We start from the raw sequence: 23,216 nt of genomic DNA on the forward strand, positions 1-23,216 counted from the left end.
AGCAAACTGTAATACCCCATATTTAAAAAATGATTATATATGTATGTTTGTATGTGCGAAGTTGTTTTTATGTAATAATTTTATTGGGTTTCTTTTTATACGCTATACTTTTGATATGTATACTAGTGTCAACGTAAGTTCATTTTTGCTACAAGATTATTTCAAAAACTAACTAGTATTATTTCATGTTCATATGTAATTAGAGATATTTTTAAGGAAAACTAATGAAAAGGGCTTGAAAACTTTGAGTTTTAATGATAAGGACAAAATAAAGGGTAAAGTGAATAGTACCAGGATTGACTTTTTAGTGTAAAAATGTGATTTTTCGTTAAAGTGAACAGTACCAGGTGCTTTTCGTTAAAGTTCCCATATTTTTAGTTTGAATTGAAGAAGGGGATTATGATGAGTTTGGCTTTATTTTTCTCACAAAGGCTAAGTAGCGTTTTGCCAACCATTAGAGAATAAAGAGGAGGGGTTAGTCACTACTCTAGATAGGTTGAGGTGGGATTCTATATCTTATAGAGTATGGATGTGGCCTTTGGGTATTTGTCCACTTTGCATGATAATTTTTGTTTATGACTAACTTAACACATGTTGCTTTGTCATATAAACACATCCTATTGTCAATGATTAACTTCACATTTGGTGTGTTTCTATTGGAACACATATTAGGGCTTGATTAACTTAACATTTGTTGTTTTTCTATTGGACCACATATCATGGCTAATGATGAGAACAACACTTGGTGTCTTGCTATTGGAACACATGTGCCATGAATCATGAGGAAAAGAAGCAAACAAGGTTAATCTATACGTATAGAGCTTCAAGGGGAAGGAATTCAAGGGAAGAAACACAATCACTCACTATATAAAGGAAGGAGGAGGAGAGAGCAAAAGGGAGGGGGGAAGAAAAGAGAGAAAAACCGTCATTCTCATATCACTTTTCTTACATATTTTTGTCAAGGCTTTTAAGTCATTGTTATGCATTTGTAAATCCTCATTACCTAGTGAAATAAAAATAAAAACACAACCCTAGTGACATAGCCAAATTGGTGAACCACTTAAATCTCCGTGTTCCTTTGTCTAATTTCAATAAATTTGAGTTGAGCAAACCATTTATTAATAAAACACTGAGTTTTTAATAGAAACTTGATGGAAAAGGAGGATCGACTCAAGAAGGAATTGGTAACATATTGCTTATCATTTACATTAAAGATTATTACTTTGTTGTTAATATTATGATTATATTACTCTTGTTACTAATCAAATTGAATTATGTTGAAGATTCTAGGCTTGTTAGATAAAATGTGAGTATTGATATCTATATGAACATGGCATATACATAAACATGCTTGTAAAGTAAGAAAAAGAGTTAAGTTGTGTTTGAGTTGTGAGAATATTCAAGGGTTGAAGTTTGCCTTGAATATAAAATAATGAACCTTGTATACATCAGGCATCAGGAGAAAGGCTTGAGTATGCAACCGGTTGATTATAAAATAATGAAATCTTGCATATGTCAGGCGTTGGGGGATCGGCTTGAATATACAATTAGGCATCACAGGAAGTGCCTGTATAATAAAGTGGAAATTGAGAATTTAATTACAAAAATTGGGTTTAAGGGATGAACGAGAGTTAACTCATATTCTAAGGTATTCAGAGCCAAGTGGTATAAGCATGGTATGGGACGTGTAGGCTTAGGTGCCTTAGGTATGTGTTTGGACCCGATTTTACATCATCGGCCCAAGCGATCGAGGACGTTGAGTGGGCATGATTCTCAACCGCCAGATGAGAAAGTGGAGATAATTTGATTATTAAAGGATAATATTATAATTATCTTTTAATACGAATTATCTGCATCTTCTTAAACCAGTTAAACAAGACAGAATTATATCCCAACGGAGAGACAGGTGGAACAGTCCAATTTAATTTGGATTTGTTAGCAGTGTATCGTGTGTGTTAGAGCAATTCGGTTTGGATGCCTATTATATAATTATATATATGTATATGCCGTAACCTGCATATGACAAGAAAAGAAAGCCTAGCTAGGCTAGGCTTTTAATTATGATGGGATTATATTTAATTTTATTATGCATGCATGGGATAAAGGCAATGTTGAAGTTATCAAGACAAGAAGCCTAGGTGGGCTAGACTTCCAGTGTGATGTGATAAGACTAGATGGGTTTTTATCCTATTTGAAAAGTCACAAACAACAATTTGAAGGATGTGCATTGGCTTCTGATACGGATCAAGTTTAGTTCCACAAATTAGAGTTGTAGTTGGACTTTACGAAATTATCTGGCCGCGCCATACAACATTTGCTCACTATAAATACAAGAGGTCGTGGAACACAAAAGGGACCTCCAATTCAACACACAACTGCCCTGCGCAAACCCTCTCAACAACTTGAGATTTATTTTATTTTCTCTTTTCGCTGACACATCTTCCGTTGGCATCAACATCACTGTGAAAGCAACCGGTGATATCTTAAGTCGGCATAGATAGCTCTGTCACCGTAGAATCAATCGGTCTCGCAGCATCTTCCGTTGGCATCAACAGCACTACGGCGAGGACGGTTGATTACCTATCCAAGTCTCGGTCGAGAAGGATTCCTGAATCCTTATTGGTCGAGGTCATCTCATCAGCCTTCTCGGCAAAGTGAGGTGTTAAAGTTATTACATTCGGCACATTGAAAGCCGAATTCGATTCGTGAACTTCGTAAGAATAGTAGCCTTGTCTTCAGGCTCGAGAATCCAAGAGGCTGAGACGTGTTCCTTTCTTGGCAGCAATCGCAAGACGCAGAAGTCAGTAGCGCGACCCAACGCAACATCAACAAATTTTACTCCTCGGCCGAGCTCGGCCGACGAGTTGGCACCCCCCGCATTCACCGAAGGACGTAGTTAGCTTATAGATTACTCGGCCTGCGCGCCAAGTAGGCTTGGTAGTTTTTAGGGTCAACAGTATGTGTTAGCAGGATTGGAAGGGAGTGAGTACATTCATCCATCTCATTTGCATATATTTCATGCATTCGAAAGAATTGTTACAATTTAATTTGAGTACTAATATTTTATTTCCATTGCATATTCAATAAATTTTTTGTGGTAAACTCAAGCATTTAGTATGTAAAAGTTGTTAACTAGTGTTATAAGATGTATTGTGTAATCAACTCCAAATATTTTTATTTTAATTTTTCCACCATATCTTGGTTGTAGAATTTATTTCTATAGCTAAGGTATGACTCACACCTTAGCTCAGGAATAGTCTTTATTCGTGGGTCGGGGCGTGACACAAACAAGGCCTAAGCATTGGACTATTTACATCAATAAACAAAGGTCCAAACTCCACTATCAGACCCACGCCCATAGCACACACCTATCAAAACCTAATACCTCAAAAACCCAAAGACCTAGAACCTTCCATCATCTTTTAGAACTTGATCAACAAGCAGTCCTCCTCCTCCCCAAACCCTCACATTCTAAACCATCAGCAGTCGTCATCTTCCCTCAAACCTTAAACCTAGTAGCTCCAGTGTTCTCAGAGACCTAAATGGCCAACTCTCAACTGCGTCCTGATCGAGAAAATCATCCCGCCCTCCAAAACCACTGCCAGCATTCTTCTCCCCGAGTCCTCCACCAAGGTAAATTCTATGACATCATCTTCTTCTTCGCATAAATGTATTTAGGGTTTATGGTTTTATCTTGACTTGAATTTTAATGGTTGCGATTGGTCCAATTGATGTAGCTAAACTCAGGGAAGGTGGTTGCTATGGGACCAGGAGCCAAGGACAAGGCCGAGAATCTGATAAGGTTGCAGACGTAGCCGTCGATGGTGTTGTAGTGGTTGTAGCAGTCGAGCTGCTTATTATCAACCAGCAGTGTCGTCGAGTCCTCAGGGGTCAGTTGGTCTCCATGAGCAATCTTTTTGTTCTTCTCTGGTTACCCTCACTACTGTAGGACCCATGGGTACTCATAGGAACCGACCCATTTCAAAAAGGCCGGGTTAGGTCTAGATCTCATTTTGAAAAATCCAAAACCCGCCCCATCGCGTGTTATTTACAAACGGGTTCGGTCCAGTTCCTTCAATTTTGGGCCTAACCTGGCATGTGCCCACCCCTAGTAGAAATGGCTTAGGTATTTATAAAAAATAAAAAATAGAATTTTTTTTATAAATTTCGTCAAAAAAATAGTCAAACGGTAACATGACGTCATGTGGCTGACGTCAACATGACGTCAAGTGGGACGTAAGGTAACATGTGCTTGGGCTGGGCCATAAGGCTGGCAGGCTGGCTACTCTTGGCCAGCCCTTTGGCTGGTTCTCCCATTTTTGGCCAGGTGAGGCCCACGAGCTCTTTGGCCTACCCCTCGGTTGAAGACAGTTTTCATGTCAAAAGGGGTATTTTTTAGCCCTCTGGCCCTTTGGTCGGGTCAATTGGAGATGGCCTTAGGTTTAGGAGCAATGAATCCAATCCACCTTGGTTTATTTATTTAGTTTTTTTGCCAAACGATATATTGTGTTAGATTAGATGTTAGATTAACATAGACGAGATTCTAACAATAAATTTTGTTAGATGTTAGGAGCAATGAATCCAATCCACCTTGGTTTATTTTGTTACATGTATTATTACTAGGGGAGTTGTAACATCTAACAAAAACAAAAGAGTGAGAAAACATGATATGAAGGTGGGAGTAGCAACAAATAATAAAGGAGAATTAATAAAATAATTAGAAGAAGATTACAACAACCAAAAACCAGAAAGATTGTATTCAACAAGCACGTTGTTCTTATCACCCAAAAAATAATTCTTGTATATTAAATTATTACGTGTATGGACATGGAGGACATACAACTGAAGAAAACCCCAACCAGATCAAAAGTTCAAAAACAAAACCCACCATAAGGCTCAAATTCTTCCTGGGGGTTTTGGATCATGCACCGGATTTGCTCCAACCCCTGAATAATCATTGGTTTCCAGATCCATCCGCCCCTCCACAAATCCTTCTCCCAAATCAAGGACACCTTCATCCAACAAATTCTGACTCGGTAGGTCTTCCTTACTTATCTTCCGACTTCCTATATTATCCAGAGCCAAGGAAAAGAAACATAAATATCATTCGTCGAGGATCTTGTAATTTTTTCAGTTATTTCAAAATTAAAATAAATAAATAAATAAAAGGCTTACTTGTCGTAGGAGCTGCAGCTATTGATGATAGGACATATGTAAAACATAGAAAGATAACTAGTTGTGTCATAAAATTACACTTGTGCGCCATGCCTTTGCTTCTTATGAAGCACTCAATGGATCTACACAGCACTGCAGACTGGAGAAAAATAAAAGGAGGGGAGAGAGGGTGGGCGATGATGGCTATTGGCATGAGGAAACATGTGGGAATGGCTGGCGTTTTATATTAATTAAGATAAGAAGGACAAGTTGAATATGCAAAAGCCAAAACGTAACTGATAAGAATATTTCTCCTAAAGTCAACTTGGGTAATTATTTATTGTATTTCTGTGTGGGTTAGTTCCACTTCCATATATATCATCCCTTATATATTTCACTTGTGTTAATCTTCAGCATATTCTTTTTGATAGAACATAATAGATGCAGAATTATTTAAATTTACATATAATTTACATTTTATGCGTTTATGGAATATATATACTTGGGAGTTGATGTGTTATTCCACATGTTAATATGAGCAAACGATAAGGTTCACACGGTCCACTTTTAAGGTATTTTAATAATTAAAAAAACAAGTACACGTGTTACAATTTGAGTAGAGTAGTATCACATGTGATAATGTTCTAGATTGAAAAATCTCCTAAATCAGAATGTAAAATTGGCGCAGCGTGACAAAGAGAAGATTAATCAATGTGAATGTTCAAAGAACAAGAAGTCTGGAATCAACCATAGAAAATCTCAATATTTTGAATAATAACTAATAACATCACAAACATGCATAATGCCATAAACCTCTTATATGTCCTCAAAATAGGGTTAGAATTAAACAATTAACAAATTATCTTAAACTTCTTCAAAACTTAAAATGTTGAGTAATGCTACACTTATCACATTTTTTCATACCACATTAGAAATATAAGTTACTAATACATATGAGTCTAATCTATTATAGAAATAACACAAATATAATTTAAAAATGTAGTGAGAATAACATTTTTATAAAAAGCTATAAACGATGGAATGTGTTTTAGCTTTTTATATAAGTGCATGCCAGAGGTTCAAATCTCCTTCGATCTCTTTTGATTTTTGGGTAAGATTTCATTTGATCTCATTAGGAAGACAGAGAAAAAGAAAAAGAAGCTGATAAGGTTTAGGTGGCTCTCCCTAGAAGTGGTAGGGGATGTCTGTAATTATCTATAATTGTGACCATGCATGAATGTATGATCAGTCGATCTCCATCACTGGGGACAACTACCACAAACCCTAAGTCAGCGAGTGAGTGGGATCTTAACCCTAATGACAATCGAACTTGCCGACGTTGCCATATGCGACAATTGAACAAAGTCACGAGTCAGACGTCTTTCCACCGTCCAAGCTCTCCAAACTTCCCAAGATGTCCATCAATTGCAGTCACGGGGATTCCTTACGTTATTCTGTGCTGTACCAATAATAGTATTTAAAACAAGAAGAAAAAAACAAACTTTCTCAAATAATTCACAAATGAACTTTTGTTAGAACAATATAATACACTTTTTCTTTAATTTATGTCATGTCCATTAATGACATAACACCAAATTGTTAAATTTTAGAAATTTTAACGAAACATTTTTGCACTTTTCACTTTTAACTAAAATAACAATTTTATTCTAAAAAGTCATTTATGGTATTATTCACTTACAACACATTTTTGTCATTTTGATTAAAACTCAAAGTTTTCAAGTCATTTTCATTAGTTTTCCCTTAAATTTTCTTTTACGAGTGGTGGACATATTACAAGAAATTAATATAGAAAATTTAATTTAGGTCATCAAATTAAGATTTGGATCCATCCATATCTAAATGGTAGAGATCTTATGGATTATCACATCTTAACTTTTCATCGTACATCGTTCGGTCAGAAATCATTTGATTTTTTCATTTAAAATTAAACACAAATAGTACCTGACGAAAACTAACTGCATGATATACAATAAACTGTTAGGATGTGAGGATTCCTAAAATCCTCACAAAGAGGATCCGGAGAAAATCCTCATCCATCAAATTATAATATACATGGTACCTGAATTTTAGGTCAAAAATTCTTCTTTTTTTTTTTCAAACCAAAGGTCTATTCATTTATAAAAAATTTAAAGTGTCAAACATATCATTCAAGCCACTAGGAATAGCCTAGTGGTGAGGGCGTGGGTAAGGGGTGGGGTATTTATCAAACTCGCTATCTAACGAGTGAAGGAAAATATTACTCTGTAATACTAAGTGGCTAAACGATATATACAATTATTAACTTTAATAATGTGACAAATATATGTCAACAATACATCATATGATATAAGAATACGATTCAAATAAAATGACTTTTATAGCATTACTCTCTAGTTTAACTTCTAGCTCGACTTTTCAACCCTTCAACTTTGATTTTAAAACTAAATACACAATTATTTTTAGGGTGCGTTTGATTTATGGGAAACTAGACTTGGGAATGGGAAATTGTTGCATTTTTCATGTTTGGTAAGGGTATGCTTGGGAAACGAATTTCCTTGACCATGGGAAAATAGAGGGGAAAATGATGCCCTCCACCCACTTAGGAAATCATTTTTACTTCGGTTTCCCCTTTATGTTGTTCAAAATTGTTGATTAATTTGTATGACCATCGAGGAGCTTTTTTTTTATTAATTTCTTTTATTCCAACAATTTTTTTTAATCATTTTTATCGTTGGGAATTTTCTTCACTCATGAGAAACTAACATAAAACATTAATTACTTTTTTTTTATGACAAACTTGAAGGAAAAATTAGAGATTTGTGTTGAGATTTCACTAGATTTAGGGAACTTTAATGAAAAACTTCTGATACTGTTCACTTTAATAAAAAAAAACCACATTTTTACACTAAAAAGTCAATTCTGGTACTATTCACTTTACCTTTTATTTTGTCTTTATCGTTAAAACTCAAAGTTTTCAAACTCTTTTTATTAGTTTTTTTTTTTTTTTGGTCGTTGTGAGATTTCACTAGATTAGCGTGCATATACTTTAAAATAATGCGTGGCAATAGAATCAATAAACAAAAGTGAATCAAAACTAAATACCCTTCAAGATTTATGGGCCTAATGATTGAGGTATCAAATTTTGGAAAACATTTAACTAGAGAGGAAGGGAGAGAGGATTGTATACCATTTGGAGCCAAGATTGGCTTCCCCAAGAAAGCTCCTATGCTCCTTAGAACCTTGTCTTCTCCTTTTTGAATCTCCATGGAACTTCTCTTGGCTTTCTCCATTGGTCCTCTCCGTTGATTTCTCCAAAAATTGACACATGAGACAACCTAAATGCCCCACACCTCTAGTAAATAAAGACTAGTAATCTGTCCTCTAGGGGCTGGCCTTTGATGTTAGACAGGGAGAAACGTTCTCCTCTCTTGTTCTAGAAATGAACCACCAAAAATCATAAAGAGAAATAAGCCAAGTGTTAGCTAATTTAGGGAGGTAAGTCAAGTGAACTGACCCTCTCCTTGGCCATACATAGAAGGATGGCTCTTTTGGATCTTATGTCATTTTCGTCATTTCATGTCCTTAAATGAAGCTTAATGTGTTTGGGCCCAGTGGGCCCCAAAAACCCCAAACTATTTTAAGGCCTAAAATTAACGTGTAATCGTTAATATGATAAATTAAGATTCCCTAATTAATTTCACCTCTATTTATTTACTGTAATTAATTGTTTCCATCACCTCGTACTTATCTCAATACACTAGCGTATCAATGTATGATCCTTTAGGTTTCAATAGGCAGTGAGGTGATTAGTAATACTACAATCACTTAGCAAATTAAAACATTCTTTTAATTCTCCCAATCATCGAAGAGTATGTGGTTATTCCTCGAGAAGACTCACAAGTCATGAATGACTTCTAGCCACTACCCAAGCAAATATAGAATAGTTTAGAGAGCCTACTTGGTTGCAATTACAATGCAATTCGATCATTCTTTAACTCAATACTTATAATCAAATTATTAGAGTATGAATGTTTATGTCAAACCCCTAATGTGATTTCCCCAAATATATATTATTCAATTGAAACGTATAAAGAATGCCTTCTTTAATCACGCTGGATACTTTGACCACAAATTCGCAAATTAGATCGTATAGTATTCTCCTTCTCTTATTGAAGGTTAGAAATTCCTTGTTACACTCATATGCCTCTATGAATATGTCAAACACATCCAAATTGGGGCATGGTCATGTTGCATCATCAATTAGCCAATGGCTTTTCCATAAGACCATGGTGTTTCAAGTCAAAGGATTACTTGTTTTAACATTCATTAAATTGACGACATGATGAGCATGGGATCCTTGTATGGGCTATCGTGTAAGCCACCTTTGCACCACAACATTGAAGAAAAAAACTCAGCAATTCAATGGAGGATTAGTTGTTTAAAAGGACAAAAAGATATAAAATGATACAATTTTAAAACTTTAAGACGTAATGTGAGAAAATTATAAGTACTTCATGATAATCTTCTTAAGTTCAAAGGTGTAAAATGTAACTAACCCTTATTATTATTATTATTAGGGTTTTTATCAAAAACAGTCCCTGAAATTGGGTGTTCGAAATCAATGTGGTACTTCCGTTACAATTCCGTAAAAAATTCTGTTATGTGGTGATGTCTCTTATAATTGAATCCCACAAATCTAATTAAATATAGTTATGTGGATTAAAAATAATAATATTTTTATTTTTATATAATTAAAAAACTTTAAAAAGAAAAAGAAAAGAAAAAGAAGGTGAACTACAAGCTCAGCGACATCCCTGAGCTCTTCTCAGCGTTGCCGTACTTTCATAACCCCAACCAGCCTTTCAACCACGCTGGGTTTGAATTGCTGCGATTTGGTCTTGAATTGAGTTTTCTTTTTACTGGGTTTGGTACTCCCCCATTTCAGTTTTCTTCTTTTCTGATTTGGGGATGATTTGAGTTTTTTCCATTCCATTTCTAATTCCACAACTTTACAGTTTCGATCGAGAGAGAACGAATGGGAGTGTTGTCGAACAAGATCCTGAAGGATCTTCTGAAGTCTGGAACACGGTGGAGGTGGCGAAAGACGTGAGCCACCGGGAATGGGGAGAGGGTCTGTTGGTGCGGAAGCGCAGAGAGAAGACGGTGAAATGTTCATTTTTAAAAAAAGTTTTTAATTATATAAAAATAAAAATATTATTATTTTTAATCCACATAACTATATTTAATTAGACTTGTGGATCCAATTATGAGCCACATCACCACATAACAGAATTTTTTACAGAATTGTAACGGAAGGATCATATTGATTTGCAACACCCAATTTCAATGGCTACATTAATTGATTTTCAATTTCAAGGATCATCTTGATAGCATGGGTCTGTGATAAAAATCCTTATTATTATTATATCAAGTTAAATTGGATGAGGAGAAATAATTTGAGCTGACTTTTGTGGTGGGATAAAGAATTCCATAAATATTCTTGTGATAGCTCTTCCTATATAGGCAATCATACTACATGATTTTTCTTGCTATTCACCAACTCTTAGCCTCTTCCTCTTCTTCCTCCTCCTATTTGATCAAAATGCTTCAAAATCCATCTCTTAGACTACTGCTGGTACTCTCATTGGTTTTCTCGTATGATCTATCTTCATCTGCAGTTCCTGCAACCAGTAAGGCTCAAGAATCTCTCTTTTTCTTTCCTTTCACTTTTTAAATATTTTCTTAGGTCATTTGGATTCAGTAGAAGGGTCTAAAGCTGATGCAACATGATATACATATATGCAGTCTATCTGTATACAAAAGTTTATTTGTGCAAAAAATAGTGGTTTATTTCATTATTTTTTCTTATATAAAAGAAGTGGATTAATAGTTCGTTATTATGCCTGTTTTGTAGGGAGCCTCAGGTCAGAGGAGAAAGACTTGTCGGTCCAAGAATCTCTGGTTCAGCTCTCTATCTCTTTCGCCTTCTCATTCATTGTTTTCTTCTTGTTCTTTCCTTAAAGTAGTGAAATATTGTACCAATGACAATTATTTTAGAGCGTTGTTACTGTCACTCTAAAACATTATCCTGTATTCATAAAGCGGTAAGGCATTTTTAATGAAAATGTCATTGTGCACTTCTTCAAGGTGAAAAGAAGTATGAAGCAGTGCATGATGACTTTTTCAAAGTATTAATAACAATTCTCTTATTATACTCGTTTTATTATGCAATATATAGAGATTCGTACATAAATTTATGTATGTGTTAATTATTTGCAATTTATCCCATAATAATGCTTTCTTAATTTATCTTTCTGGCAGGGTCTAGTGGATGTGGGGAGAGGAGACGAGGTGTTTGATGCGGGCGAGGGAGAGAGTTTTATTGAAGGAAGGATGGCTATAGAAAGTGAAGACTATCCAGGAACAGGAGCAAACAACCATCATGACCCAAGAACCCCTGGAAAAGCTTAAAGATCCTGTTCCCTCTCAAGCTTTAGTTTTAGTATGTTTTACATATGTGTGTGTAAACTTTACAGTACGATCCATCTAGATTCTGGACGAACTTTTATTTGTGTTTTTGTCAAACATTCGTATGAAAGTGGATGGAACTTTAGATGTATTAAACTTTTTTATCTTATTAAATGGCATGGGAAATTCGAACTTGAGACATTTTCAGTTTGAAAGAGAAATTGCCCTTCCGATATGCTCTTCCAATTCTACAAGTGAGTTTACAACACCTAATTTTTATCAACAACGGAATCTTGTAATAGCAGGTGGGAATTTGATCCTTGTTTTATTTAAAGTTGGATGTGGATAAGTATGAGATCGGTAGGGGTGATTATCCTGCCGATGATTTCACCAAAAGCGCTTTCAACCATTTTAAAAGCACTTCTAAACTAGCCCGTAGACTTCAAATCTTCATTTTAGAACTGGTGAAGTCCTCTTCTGAGTCAAATGCCAAGATAGAATGTTACGAGGATGGAAGTCCAGCTTTGATTACTTGACGCCCATGTCTGCGAATACTATAAACAGAGAACTCAGTGCAACTAGCAGAGGATCTCATGCTCCAAGTGTTTTTCAAGTATCTGCCCTTCTGTGGCTTTACAAACCTTTTGCTAACCAATGTAATCGACAAGGTCGACAAAATTGATGAAGTTGTAATTGGCACCTGGTGAGACCTTCAACAAAATTGACAGCGCAGGAGCCGTAGTGTTGCACTTGAACGGGTGCACCTCAGCTAAAATGGACGTGGTTTTGCCAAAGTTTATTGATTAGTCGGTTAGTGCCCCAGTCCTTACGAAGTTCCAACCTTGGTAGGTGGTACTTAGTAAGGGTCACTATCACACCCTAGATAACCTTCAAACCGAAGCAAGTTCACTATCACATCCAAGATAACCTTCAAACCGAAGCAAGTTCACTATCACATCCAAGATAACTTTCAAACACCTCTGCCCAATCAATCTTATACTGATTTGGTTACCAACGTTTTTCAGAACATTGTTACCGATAGAGAGCCCAGGACTGAGAATAATTGACATTGTTAAAGCATATTAAGTTTTTATATATAAATGTTTCTTAACTTGTAGTAGTTACTTCCAAAATATGAATTTGGTTTTTAATATCAGTTAACATACTGATCATTTACTGGAAAATGGTTTTGTTGAAGTGATTTACCTTATACTTTATCATCATGTCTTTAGTTTCCTTACAAAGTGTTCAAACACCACATTGGGGTTGTATACCTCTATGGCTTCCTGCTGGACTGGGAAATGTATTGTTGTGAGGATCTAATGGTTGTTTATCTCCGTCTTCCTAGCTCTACTGGTAATAGTCGCTGCTCAGGTAATGGCTGGCCAACCCTAGGAAAGCACTCAAGTGTTCAAAATATTATGGATGTGGAGAAATCAGAACTGTGTTTTGTTCCGAAAACATTTAGAGTTGATGACCCGGATGAGGCTTCAAAGAATCCTATATATATGAACCGCTTTAGGAATTAAGCCTAACCAGATGGAATCCACCTCAAAAATGTAATGTTTATCAGAACTTTAGAATCTAAAACAAAAGGCAAGAGCCATATCTTGAATTCATCCATGTTTATCACTAATTTCCCAGCCTCTGGTATATATAGGCAGGAAATTGTAAGAACTGCAAGCATGCAATGCTAGTAGACAGGATAGTGTGGAAACCCTCATTCTCGTCATTCCTAAAAAAGTACGTAAACCTTCACTGTGTTTTTGCTCGATTGTCTTGGGCGCCTATTGCTGGTCTTGCTTCCTGGTCAGATGTGGTGATCGGTTTCTCACTTGGGTCGGTACATTTTGCACTTCAAACTGAACCGTTGATTATTTCTGGAGTTTTGAGTTCGGACTTCAAAAAGAAAGGCAATTTTACGAAAGTATAGATACTGCAATTGTATAAAGGTTGTTGAGCTACATATCTGTTCTCTTTTTGTTTGCTCATTGTAAATATATATGCAGTAGTGGAAAACCCTCTTGCTTACCTGTCTGCTTCATTGATTCCACGATTAATCTTGAACTTTAGGCAACCATTTCGGTAAAGTTAAATTTGCATGAGTTGTTATGTTTCCGTGGAACAATATTACTGACTCAATCAGGATAGAAAAATGGTTGCAAGATAATAGCATGCAAGTCAATTGGCTTACAAGTTTCTGTTTATCTGAACTGAATTTTATCCGGTTTCAGTCATAATTCATGGCTTCTCTTCTATAACCGGTTCAGATACTAGAACTTGCTTAATAGTGTTAGGAATGTTAGCTGATCGTAATGCGTATTGCTATAGCCTACCAGAACCTAACGCATCACATGAGCTTCGCAGCTTATCCTGGATTTTTACTTTGTTCAGTGCATGATTTCCAGAGTGTAGGACTGTTTCTTGCAGAGTACAAGTAGCGGTCAAAGAAAGAGGATTTCAAGAGGTGTAGCTAGTGTCTGCACTGCAGTACAGAGTAGAGTTGGTTACTTATATTGTAATTTCGTTTCCGTTGATTCTTTGATTATTATGTATGAGTCTCAGCTGACTCTATGTTTTATTATATCTCTACTTCCAGCTATCACATGTCAATCCTGGTGTATCTCGGGATCAGAACGTGACAACTTCTGCTGACCCAATGTCGATCTAGGCTAGAATTGCTTTCGTCTTCAGTTGTTTGGCATGATACTCGTCTCTTAGAGATTCTTCTGTTTATTCAGTCAGGTTTATTGGTCTCGAGCTATAAGTTTGTCTCCCCTTTGTGATGAATGATTTTTTCCTCCTAACAACTCATGTTTTTAATCCTTTTTAGTTTTTTTTTTAATGGAGTTCAATTTTTGTCCCGCCCTTTTATTTTTTATTTTTTTTCTAATTAATAATATTTTCCTCTTACTATGGAGGTTACTTGTCTTGCACGAGTAAATTATATAGCCTTGTATTTCATCATAAAGTCATTCATTCATCGATCAGTAAAGATAATATACGTAATTCTAACATGGTATCATGACAATGAATTATGATAGTGATAATCTAATCACTCATCCTAGAGGCAAAAGTGTCACAAGAGTCTCCTATCAAAAAGGCGCTGAATGTACAAATGATCCTTCGACGTATAGTTTTGGGCATTGGTCTGGTGGCAACACCCATCCAATCTAGTGAGGTAAATTTGATTGATGAAGTTACTAGCACCGTGTCAATGACGCAATACCTCTCGATCAATTCGATAGTTTGGTGGTACCAAGTAGATGATTAGTGTGGTGAATATCAGTAGGAGGGGTAATATGTGAGGATTGGAAAAAATGTCTAACATCAGAAAATTAATAAACCTCGTAACAACTAATAAGAGCATTTCCAATTATGCTCTTTATTTTTTAGTTGAATTTTAGTTAAAAATGCTAGAAAGCTATTTTAGGAGCTCTCTAAAAAAATTACACTCCAGCCAATTAAGAGGAATAGAGTACTTTATGTATAAAATTATAAAAAAATGTATATAATGTTAGGAGCTCCTTTCTCACTCAGATTTAGAGTACTTAGAGCATCTCTAATGGAAGTCCCTATTTAGGGACTCCCACCACCACTTTTAAGTACTCATTTAGGAACTTAAAGGGAATCTTTGTATGCCTAAAAGAATATTGCCTTCAATAGTGAATAAAGGGAGTCCTTACATTAGAATCCCTAAATTTGAAGTTTTTATGATTTGATGTGATAATTTGATTACGTGCACATTTTTTGTTTATGTTAACATTTTTTAATTAGTTAAAATCATTAAAAGTAAAAGCATTAAAATCTTCAATCAAGATTGTGGACTCCGTTTTTCAATCAAGGTGTACATTTTTTTTTTTGTTTATGTTAACCATTTTTTTTAACTAAATAAAAACATTAAAATTAAAAGTATTAAAAATATTAAGATCTTCAATTAAAATTGTGGGCCCCGTTTTCCACTCAAGATTGTTCCTATACAGTCTCTATATGTGAGAACATGCACTATGTATCCAGTGAGTCTCTATACTTTAGGGACTCGCTTTCCGACCCATTAGAGATTCATTTTGTCCATATATTTGTTTTATACCCATGTTATACGGTGGTTGTCCCTATTTAAGGACTCTACTAAAGATGCTCTTAGCAATTTCGTTATCATATGAGCATGTTAAATAGTGAAATAGAAAATGATAATTTCTAGATAATCTTTAATTTTTACTTAGGAGCAAAAGTGGATGCATGTATGGACCAGGTGATCCCAAGAGCACTCAGAAGTCCAAAGAAGAGCCTGTGAGGACATTCGAGAACCACCCAATGGTTTGGGCAGGTGGTGGAAGAGAGAAGACCATGATGGTTGTGCAGATGTTGTGCAACATTAACTCTAAACCAAGAAGAAATATCACCATGGCTCTGCTGTTCTTGGACCTTGGTTTCAACAAAGAAGAAAGACATTCTCTCTCAATTTCCCACGTGATCAACTCCCCATTTTTTTTAAATTGTTTTCCAATCAAGTTGTGCCACCTAGCATTTTATTTGAGATGGGGTATTACTCAACCATTTATACCATATGTTTGAAACTGTTATTTCTTATAAAAATCATGATATATAAGTTCATATGATCTCCGAAAAATATTTTGTAAAGAACTATGAACTTGTAGTTACTTGAACTTTCATCTCATACCATCAAATTCACTAAAATACTAAAGCACAAATTATGACATTTTTCTATGTTACATGTTAATAATAAACTTAATTAAACTAATAAACTGAAATTCGCAATACAAATATAGTTTTTTAAGTATAAATAACACTTATTTATATAATATATAATAAATTTATTTAAACCCACAAACTAGGTCTAGCCTGCTGCCTAACTAGCGCCTTAGTGTACCTTGATTATGAGTCTATGACCACCCGATGTTAAATCCTGGATCCCCACTGGTTAGGAATTCATTGGAGATACTCTAAGGAGTTGGTCACTCACCTTAACTTCGAATCCTTATAATATTAGATTTGTTGATGTGTAAAATCATTATACGTGTTCCACATTACTCAATATGTTTTGTTTACATATTCAGCTTGACTACAGCCTTAATTTTACCAAAATACCGAAGATTACAAAAACTTAAAAATAGAAAATTGTAAAATCCAAAAACACCGGCCAGATGGCACTCTAAAGTTTTATATTGGGAGAATGGAACCCAGAAATATAAAATATTTAATAGTGGGATATATGACATTAAAATTGTGATTCGAACAATTATTTCCATAAGAGCAGGGGAACACATTTGGCGCTTGCATTGAATGTGCAGGCCTTCAGGACTTTTGATCAAAGTTACAATATTAAACACGAAAACGGTTCATTCTCTTTTAAATTATTCAGAGATTATTTTTAGAAAATTAATCTTATTTGGATACCGTGTAGACGTCATTGTTATCATAATCGTGAATTTGTTTGAAATGCATAAATAACTAAATAATCTTCAAATTTAATGAATTATTTTTTAAGATTGTTTTTAAATGATGATACAAGAAATAAATTGTTTCGATTATCATTTTGTACCACATCGAAGGGGGAATGGCTTCTTACCAAACATTATCATTGTAGAATTGAGAAACTCAAAATCCTTATATATGAATCTGACAATGAACAATTATCGCCGTTCACTGTTTCGTCTTCGTATGACCAAATTCAAGAAAAAGGGCGATCTGCTAAACTATACATATTGCATTTCTAAGTCAATTTTGGTCACGTCTCAACAAACATCACCATTATTATTGTTTTCAACATGATCAGCCATCCTTGTCTTTCATAATCATTATCCTCTCATACTTCTTCTATACCCCACATAAATTGATCCGGACGTTTTTAACTAACAAGAAAATGAATGTTATAAAGTCAGATCACAATCATGGGCACGTTTGAAAATACTTTTATTTAAAATAGTTGAAAATGATTTTGACGAAAATGTTTTTAAAATCAATCCTTAATAAAAATGCAAGTGAATTCAAAAACATTTTCTCTAAATGTGCTTTCATTCATTTTAAAAGTAATTACAAACAAGACCTGCAATGCTTACTATAAGGCCAAATGCCCATCATTTCTAAACGAGAGTACTCTAGCTAGGGAAATTTCCTGGATAGGAACTATAGAACCACGGGAGATAATTGCTTACTCGTTGTTTTTATATACCAACTTGGATATACATAGGAACAAAACTTATTTCCTAACATATACTGAGTCCTTGTTTATGTGAGGACATGACATCATTTCATTGTGCATACACTATATAATTAAAATCGTTCATTCTTTTTATGATTATCCAAGATCGTCTATAGAAAAGTTCATTTATTTTGAAGACTGTTTACCCATCTATATTTGTCGGATAGTTTGACAATTATGGCAACAAATAATATACTTATGATGAACCGTCAATTTATTATATTTATATGAACTGACTAAATGTTCTCAGAATCGAATGAATAATTCTATAAATGATCTTTAGACGATGATAAAGAGAATGAATTTCAATTATAACGCTTATATTATATATACAATAAAATTGTAACACGTCATCTGAAAAAGAATATTTCTTACTTGTAGTGTCTATATACACATAATTTTTGTCACTTTTTGTAGTCTTTCTGTCAATTTGCTATTTTATATTTAGCTTTGTCACCTATGTTTGTCCTTGCGCGGAAAATTGTGTTGCTTTCAACATATACAGAAATAATTTTCAACGTACATATCCTTTTTGCATGCATCCAAATTATTCTTCAAAAACCTTGTTCTCTTACTTTTGTATACCTCAACCCTTTGATCTTTCACGCACTCCAGCTAATGATTCCAGTTCATAACTCGTATTTTCCCCTCTATAAATGTTCCTCTACATCCTAATGTTTTCATAAACCAATACTCCTCATCAACATCAGATCCTTATCATTGTTCTCCTTTCGATTACTAATTTTGGAGAGAGAGACAAACATTTGAGATGAAGATCATTAAGACTTCGATCCTAGCACTTTTCTTTCTTCTTCCTTTTGTAGTGGCTGACCTTAGGGTTAATTTCTATAATGCTACCTGCCCCCAAGCTGAATCAATCATACGTCAAGCTGTGCAGAAACGGTTTGCAACTGATTCATCTATCACTGGGGCCTTGCTTCGTATGCATTTCCATGACTGCTTTGTTAGGGTAAGCTACATTCTTACATTGAAACACATTTTTCTATTGTTAATATGTAGTTCTAATTCGAGAAATTATTTTTCTTCTTAATTTAGGTGATATTTTATTAATTGTAAGTGTAATACAATTTTTATTATGTGTTCGAATGTAGATTGATACTCGATATTCAGTCAATATCTCGTTTCATCAACAATTAACCAATGCACTTTTATACATAATGCAGGGTTGTGATGCATCCATACTTATAGATTCAACCAAAAAGAAGTCATCTGAAAAATCGGCAGGGCCAAACTTGACTGTACGAGGATACGAGCTTATTGACGAGATCAAGAAAAGCCTGGAGGCTGCATGCCCTTCAACTGTATCCTGTGCCGATATTGTAACCCTAGCAACCCGGGATTCAGTGGTTCTTGCAGGAGGGCCAAACTATGCTGCTCCAACAGGACGCCGTGACGGGCTCGTATCAAACCCTACCGACGTTAACTTGCCCGGTCCATCATTTTCAGTATCTCAGGCATTGCGATCTTTCAATGTCAAAGGGATGACCCTAAATGACATGGTGACCCTATTGGGTGCACACACGATTGGTTTTGCCCACTGTAATTTTTTCCAAGATAGGCTCTCAAATTTTCAAGGGTCAGGATCTCCTGATCCTTCAATGGATCCAGCTTTGGTTTCAAAGTTGAGCACACTTTGTGCAGCTAGTAACAACCCCACTACATTTTTGGACCAAAACACATCTTCCACTTTCGATAACCAGTTCTACAACCAGATTCTTTTGAAAAGAGGTGTGTTGCAGATTGACCAAGAGCTTGCTTCGGATACATCTACGGCTGGTATTGTTTCTGGATTTGCATCAAACGGCGTGAGGTTCAGTCAGAGCTTTGCAACTGCTATGTTAAAGATGGGGAGTCTCCAGGTTCTGGTTGGAAATGCGGGTGAAATTAGGAAAAACTGTAGGGCTTTTAATCCTGCCAAGTCAAAGAACTAAATTATGTTAAGAGGGCTCTAATTAATTGTTAATTAGTTTCAATATTCTTTGCTGTGAAGAATCTGAAGAAATAAGTCTTACTAAGTCGTTGTGCATGGTTGTTTGATTATGATTGATAACTTCTAGCCAGAGGTGGCAATCATGTATGAGGTGATAGGAATTATGCCTATGGATAAGCAAATCTCAGAATCTGTATGTATTAGAACTAGTGGCGACCATGTATTAATGGACAAAAACATATCAAAGTCGAACTATAATAAAATAAGAAAATGCACGTTCTTTTCTCTCTCTCTCTTATTTTTTTTTTTTTTTTTGTTGACCAGCCTTCTTATTATTAGGGTCAGAATTCGAAACTGTTACAATTATTCAAGGAAGGGAGAGTTTTGAACCCAGGAAGCATGGATGGAAACTCAACACCATATCTACAAGAATATTGAACCACATGCATTTTCTTGACCAGCCTTGTTCATCTATTAATTGACTCGAGCCGCTTTTTAAGAAGAAAAAACTACAATTAAAATGAATATTTCTTGATTTATGTTGTTGACTTATTATTAAGTGGGTTTTTTCTTTTGTTGTAAATTAATTTGTAACTCTATTTAGATTACTCCAAACGTATATATTTGAGCTTGATATCCATATTGGATAATACTTGCCTTCATATGGCGTATGATTCCTATAAATGTTGAAACGTGCGAGATGTGCGACTGCACAGGGTTTCGATGAACCAAAGGTTTTCGGCTGACAAAAATTGCAGGGGGTTGGGAGGTTGTGCAGGTGCGAGGAAGAAGAAGATGCGTAACTTTGGGCCACACTTTATACATATTTTTTATTGTAAAAATGACAAATTGGAGTAAAAAATACCTCTATAATCAACAAAAAATTGGCCTCTATGACCTATAAAAACCAGCAAACCTGTGCAAAGAAATGCAAATTTTCTCTTTCCTCATGCTCTAGCCTCTAACCCTTATAAAAACAAATAAAAATAAATAAAATAAAATAAAAGCTTTCATGTCTTTATGCTTTGGGTTTTAAAAGAAAATAATGTATTCGTGCTTGTTATTGAAAATTTGAAAGGCAATAGATTTTTGTTCTTTGTGTTCTTCAAAATTTGGTGCTATTTTTATTTTTTATAGAAGAAGGGCCTCAACTTATTTTCCCGCACAGGCCCTTGAAATCAACGGACCGGCCTTATTGACCAACCTTGTTCATGAAAAAATTGCAGATATCTCACCCTATGCAAAAAAAGTGTCTTCGACGTACAAATTTCATAACAAGTGTTGTTCAATTTTTTAATATTCATTTGAATATCATCCATAATCGATCTTAAGTCGTCTTATTCATATTACAAATCAAATTCTCAAGTTTCAAAACCAAAAATCAAATTTCAAATTGAAGTCTCAAACATGTGAGTTATGGCTTAAAAGAAATGTGAGTTGGCTAAGAAAGATGACGGGAAGGTGTCAAGCAAGAGGAGGAAGAAAGAACCTTCAAGGTGCCACCATTTCATCTCGGAAAAAAAATGGTTCAAGTTGCGTACACACGCTTTCTTTCAGAATTCATTTGTTCTAGTGTGCAACCAAAAAAATATCCAAATAAATCTTATGAGTACAATAAAATTATCCAAATTTGAGACTATATCATCCAAACGTTTAGGTCGACGTATATTGGGCTTTTTCCTTTTGTAGCTTCAAGGGCTATTGGACTAACATGACCTAGAGTGACATCATTGAAAACTAATTTGAGCCTACTTCCTTTCTCACCCACAACCACCACCGGGTTATAGCAAAATTATCTTTCTAAATGAACAATACATAGGCAACCAAAGTAGGTTTAATTACTTCATGAAAAAAAGTCTGCCTTTATAAATGAACAATGCAAAACCAAGTGGGAAAATATGTTTTGATATTCTTCATGGCTTATTATATTAACACCCCATAAATTGTTAAATAAACCCCACATACTTAATACACTCCACATTTTCTTTTTCAATTAAAAATTATCTTAATACACTTCGCATACTTCCTCATAATACCCTCACACCCCATATTCTTAATATACACCTTACATTTTTTACATGCACCCCATATTTTCTATACACCCCACATTTAATTTGGACAAAAAATGCCAACTGGAATTTTGACAAAAGTTGTTGCCTGGGATTTAAAGCATATGTGGGTTGTTTTCAATTCCACCATTAAAACCTATGTTGTCTGTTTTTAATATTTGGTGGTAATTTTAGGTGTTTAATTCATCATGTAATCCCTGTGATCCCTAAAAGAAGAATACGAACATAGAAGCTTGAATAACGCATCAAAAGAAAGATTAAATAATTATCGATGTCATCAAAATCACTAAAACAATAAAAAAAAAATGAAATCTTACCTCATGTGAAGCTTTCGAAACATCGATTTTGTGTTTCATTCGTCAAAAATAATTTTTCTCAGTCAACATGTTTATAGTTTCATTGGTTACATTTTTGTTCAACAATGGAGGGTTGGAGGGGTTTTGATAGTTGAAGAAGATAAATAATACGTTAAAAGTGATTTGGGTGTATATAATTTTTTTTAACCTACTAAGGTCAAAATTGTCATTGCATAGTAGGGTAAATAAGTTATTTAATACTAAATTTTAATATGAAGTGCATTTAACATTTTGTGGGATGCTAATATAAAAAACTTTTTTCATTTTAATGTTCACTTTTATCTTTCTTTTTGTCATCACCCGTTTTGCGCACTCTTGGTGAAGTAGGTAGCGCTGCCAACTCAATTGCCTATACCATGTTAGCTAATTTTTACCTAAGTGGCTCATCAAAACATGTTTGCCTATACAATGGGAGATGATCTCACAATCAGCACACTATTCTAGCCAAAAAAAAAAATCCAAAAAATCATCATCATTTCGGATCTCAATTGTTAAAGTAATCAACTTTAATATGTTATCTTTATTTCGTTATTATTGATTATTATAGTGACAATATTTGATTTGAATGAGTTTAACAATTAAAAATTAATTTCTCACTATTGACAGTGCGACTACTAAAGCTACAGTACTTGGAACGATAAAGGTACCCACAAGCACAGTGAAGATTCCTTGTGCTGTCACTGAAATTGGCAGTTTTCCAATTCTAGCTAAATTCCACCTTGTAAACTTGACAGAAATGGAACCCTGCCAAACTCCCAAAGTCCCATGCAACTTAATTATTTAATAAACTTTCTTGTAGGCTTCAGTTTTTCTTTCTTCTTTCTCATTAATTTCTTTATATAGTGTAGAAAACACTTTTTATCTTTTGTTTTTTAATTTTTGGATAAAATCTACGGCTAAGATTGTAGAAAAGGTATTCCAAGAGACACCGACCACTACCAGCATCTGGTTCTGCTTTTAGGGCACATCCTTCGAGTTTTTCCAGTTTTGCATGC

General features: G+C 34.8%; 2 protein-coding genes and 1 long non-coding RNA gene across 3 annotated transcripts; 2 read left to right on the plus strand and 1 right to left on the minus strand.

The window, feature by feature from the left end:
* Positions 1-4,682: 4,682 nt before the first annotated feature.
* Positions 4,683-8,356, minus strand: LOC126600119 (uncharacterized). The gene is made up of 3 exons (XR_007615353.1): positions 8,342-8,356; positions 5,176-6,613; positions 4,683-5,066 (listed from the first exon to the last, which is right to left on the minus strand). It is a non-coding gene; the product is annotated as an uncharacterized LOC126600119 (long non-coding RNA).
* A 2,261-nt stretch (positions 8,357-10,617) lies between these two features.
* Positions 10,618-11,823, plus strand: LOC126600118 (uncharacterized). Its single transcript, XM_050266663.1, has 3 exons — positions 10,618-10,844; positions 11,069-11,115; positions 11,476-11,823. Exons 1-3 carry the CDS (start codon positions 10,691-10,693, stop codon positions 11,623-11,625), a joined length of 351 nt encoding a protein of 116 aa, XP_050122620.1. The 5' UTR covers positions 10,618-10,690; the 3' UTR covers positions 11,626-11,823.
* A 6,612-nt stretch (positions 11,824-18,435) lies between these two features.
* Positions 18,436-20,081, plus strand: LOC126600112 (peroxidase 57-like). The gene is made up of 2 exons (XM_050266656.1): positions 18,436-18,815; positions 19,030-20,081. Exons 1-2 carry the CDS (start codon positions 18,615-18,617, stop codon positions 19,795-19,797), a joined length of 969 nt encoding a protein of 322 aa, XP_050122613.1. The 5' UTR covers positions 18,436-18,614; the 3' UTR covers positions 19,798-20,081.
* Positions 20,082-23,216: the final 3,135 nt, after the last annotated feature.

The sequence above is a fragment of the Malus sylvestris genome, chromosome 14 (assembly GCF_916048215.2).
Source record: "Malus sylvestris chromosome 14, drMalSylv7.2, whole genome shotgun sequence".
Taxonomy (NCBI): Eukaryota; Viridiplantae; Streptophyta; class Magnoliopsida; order Rosales; family Rosaceae; genus Malus; species Malus sylvestris.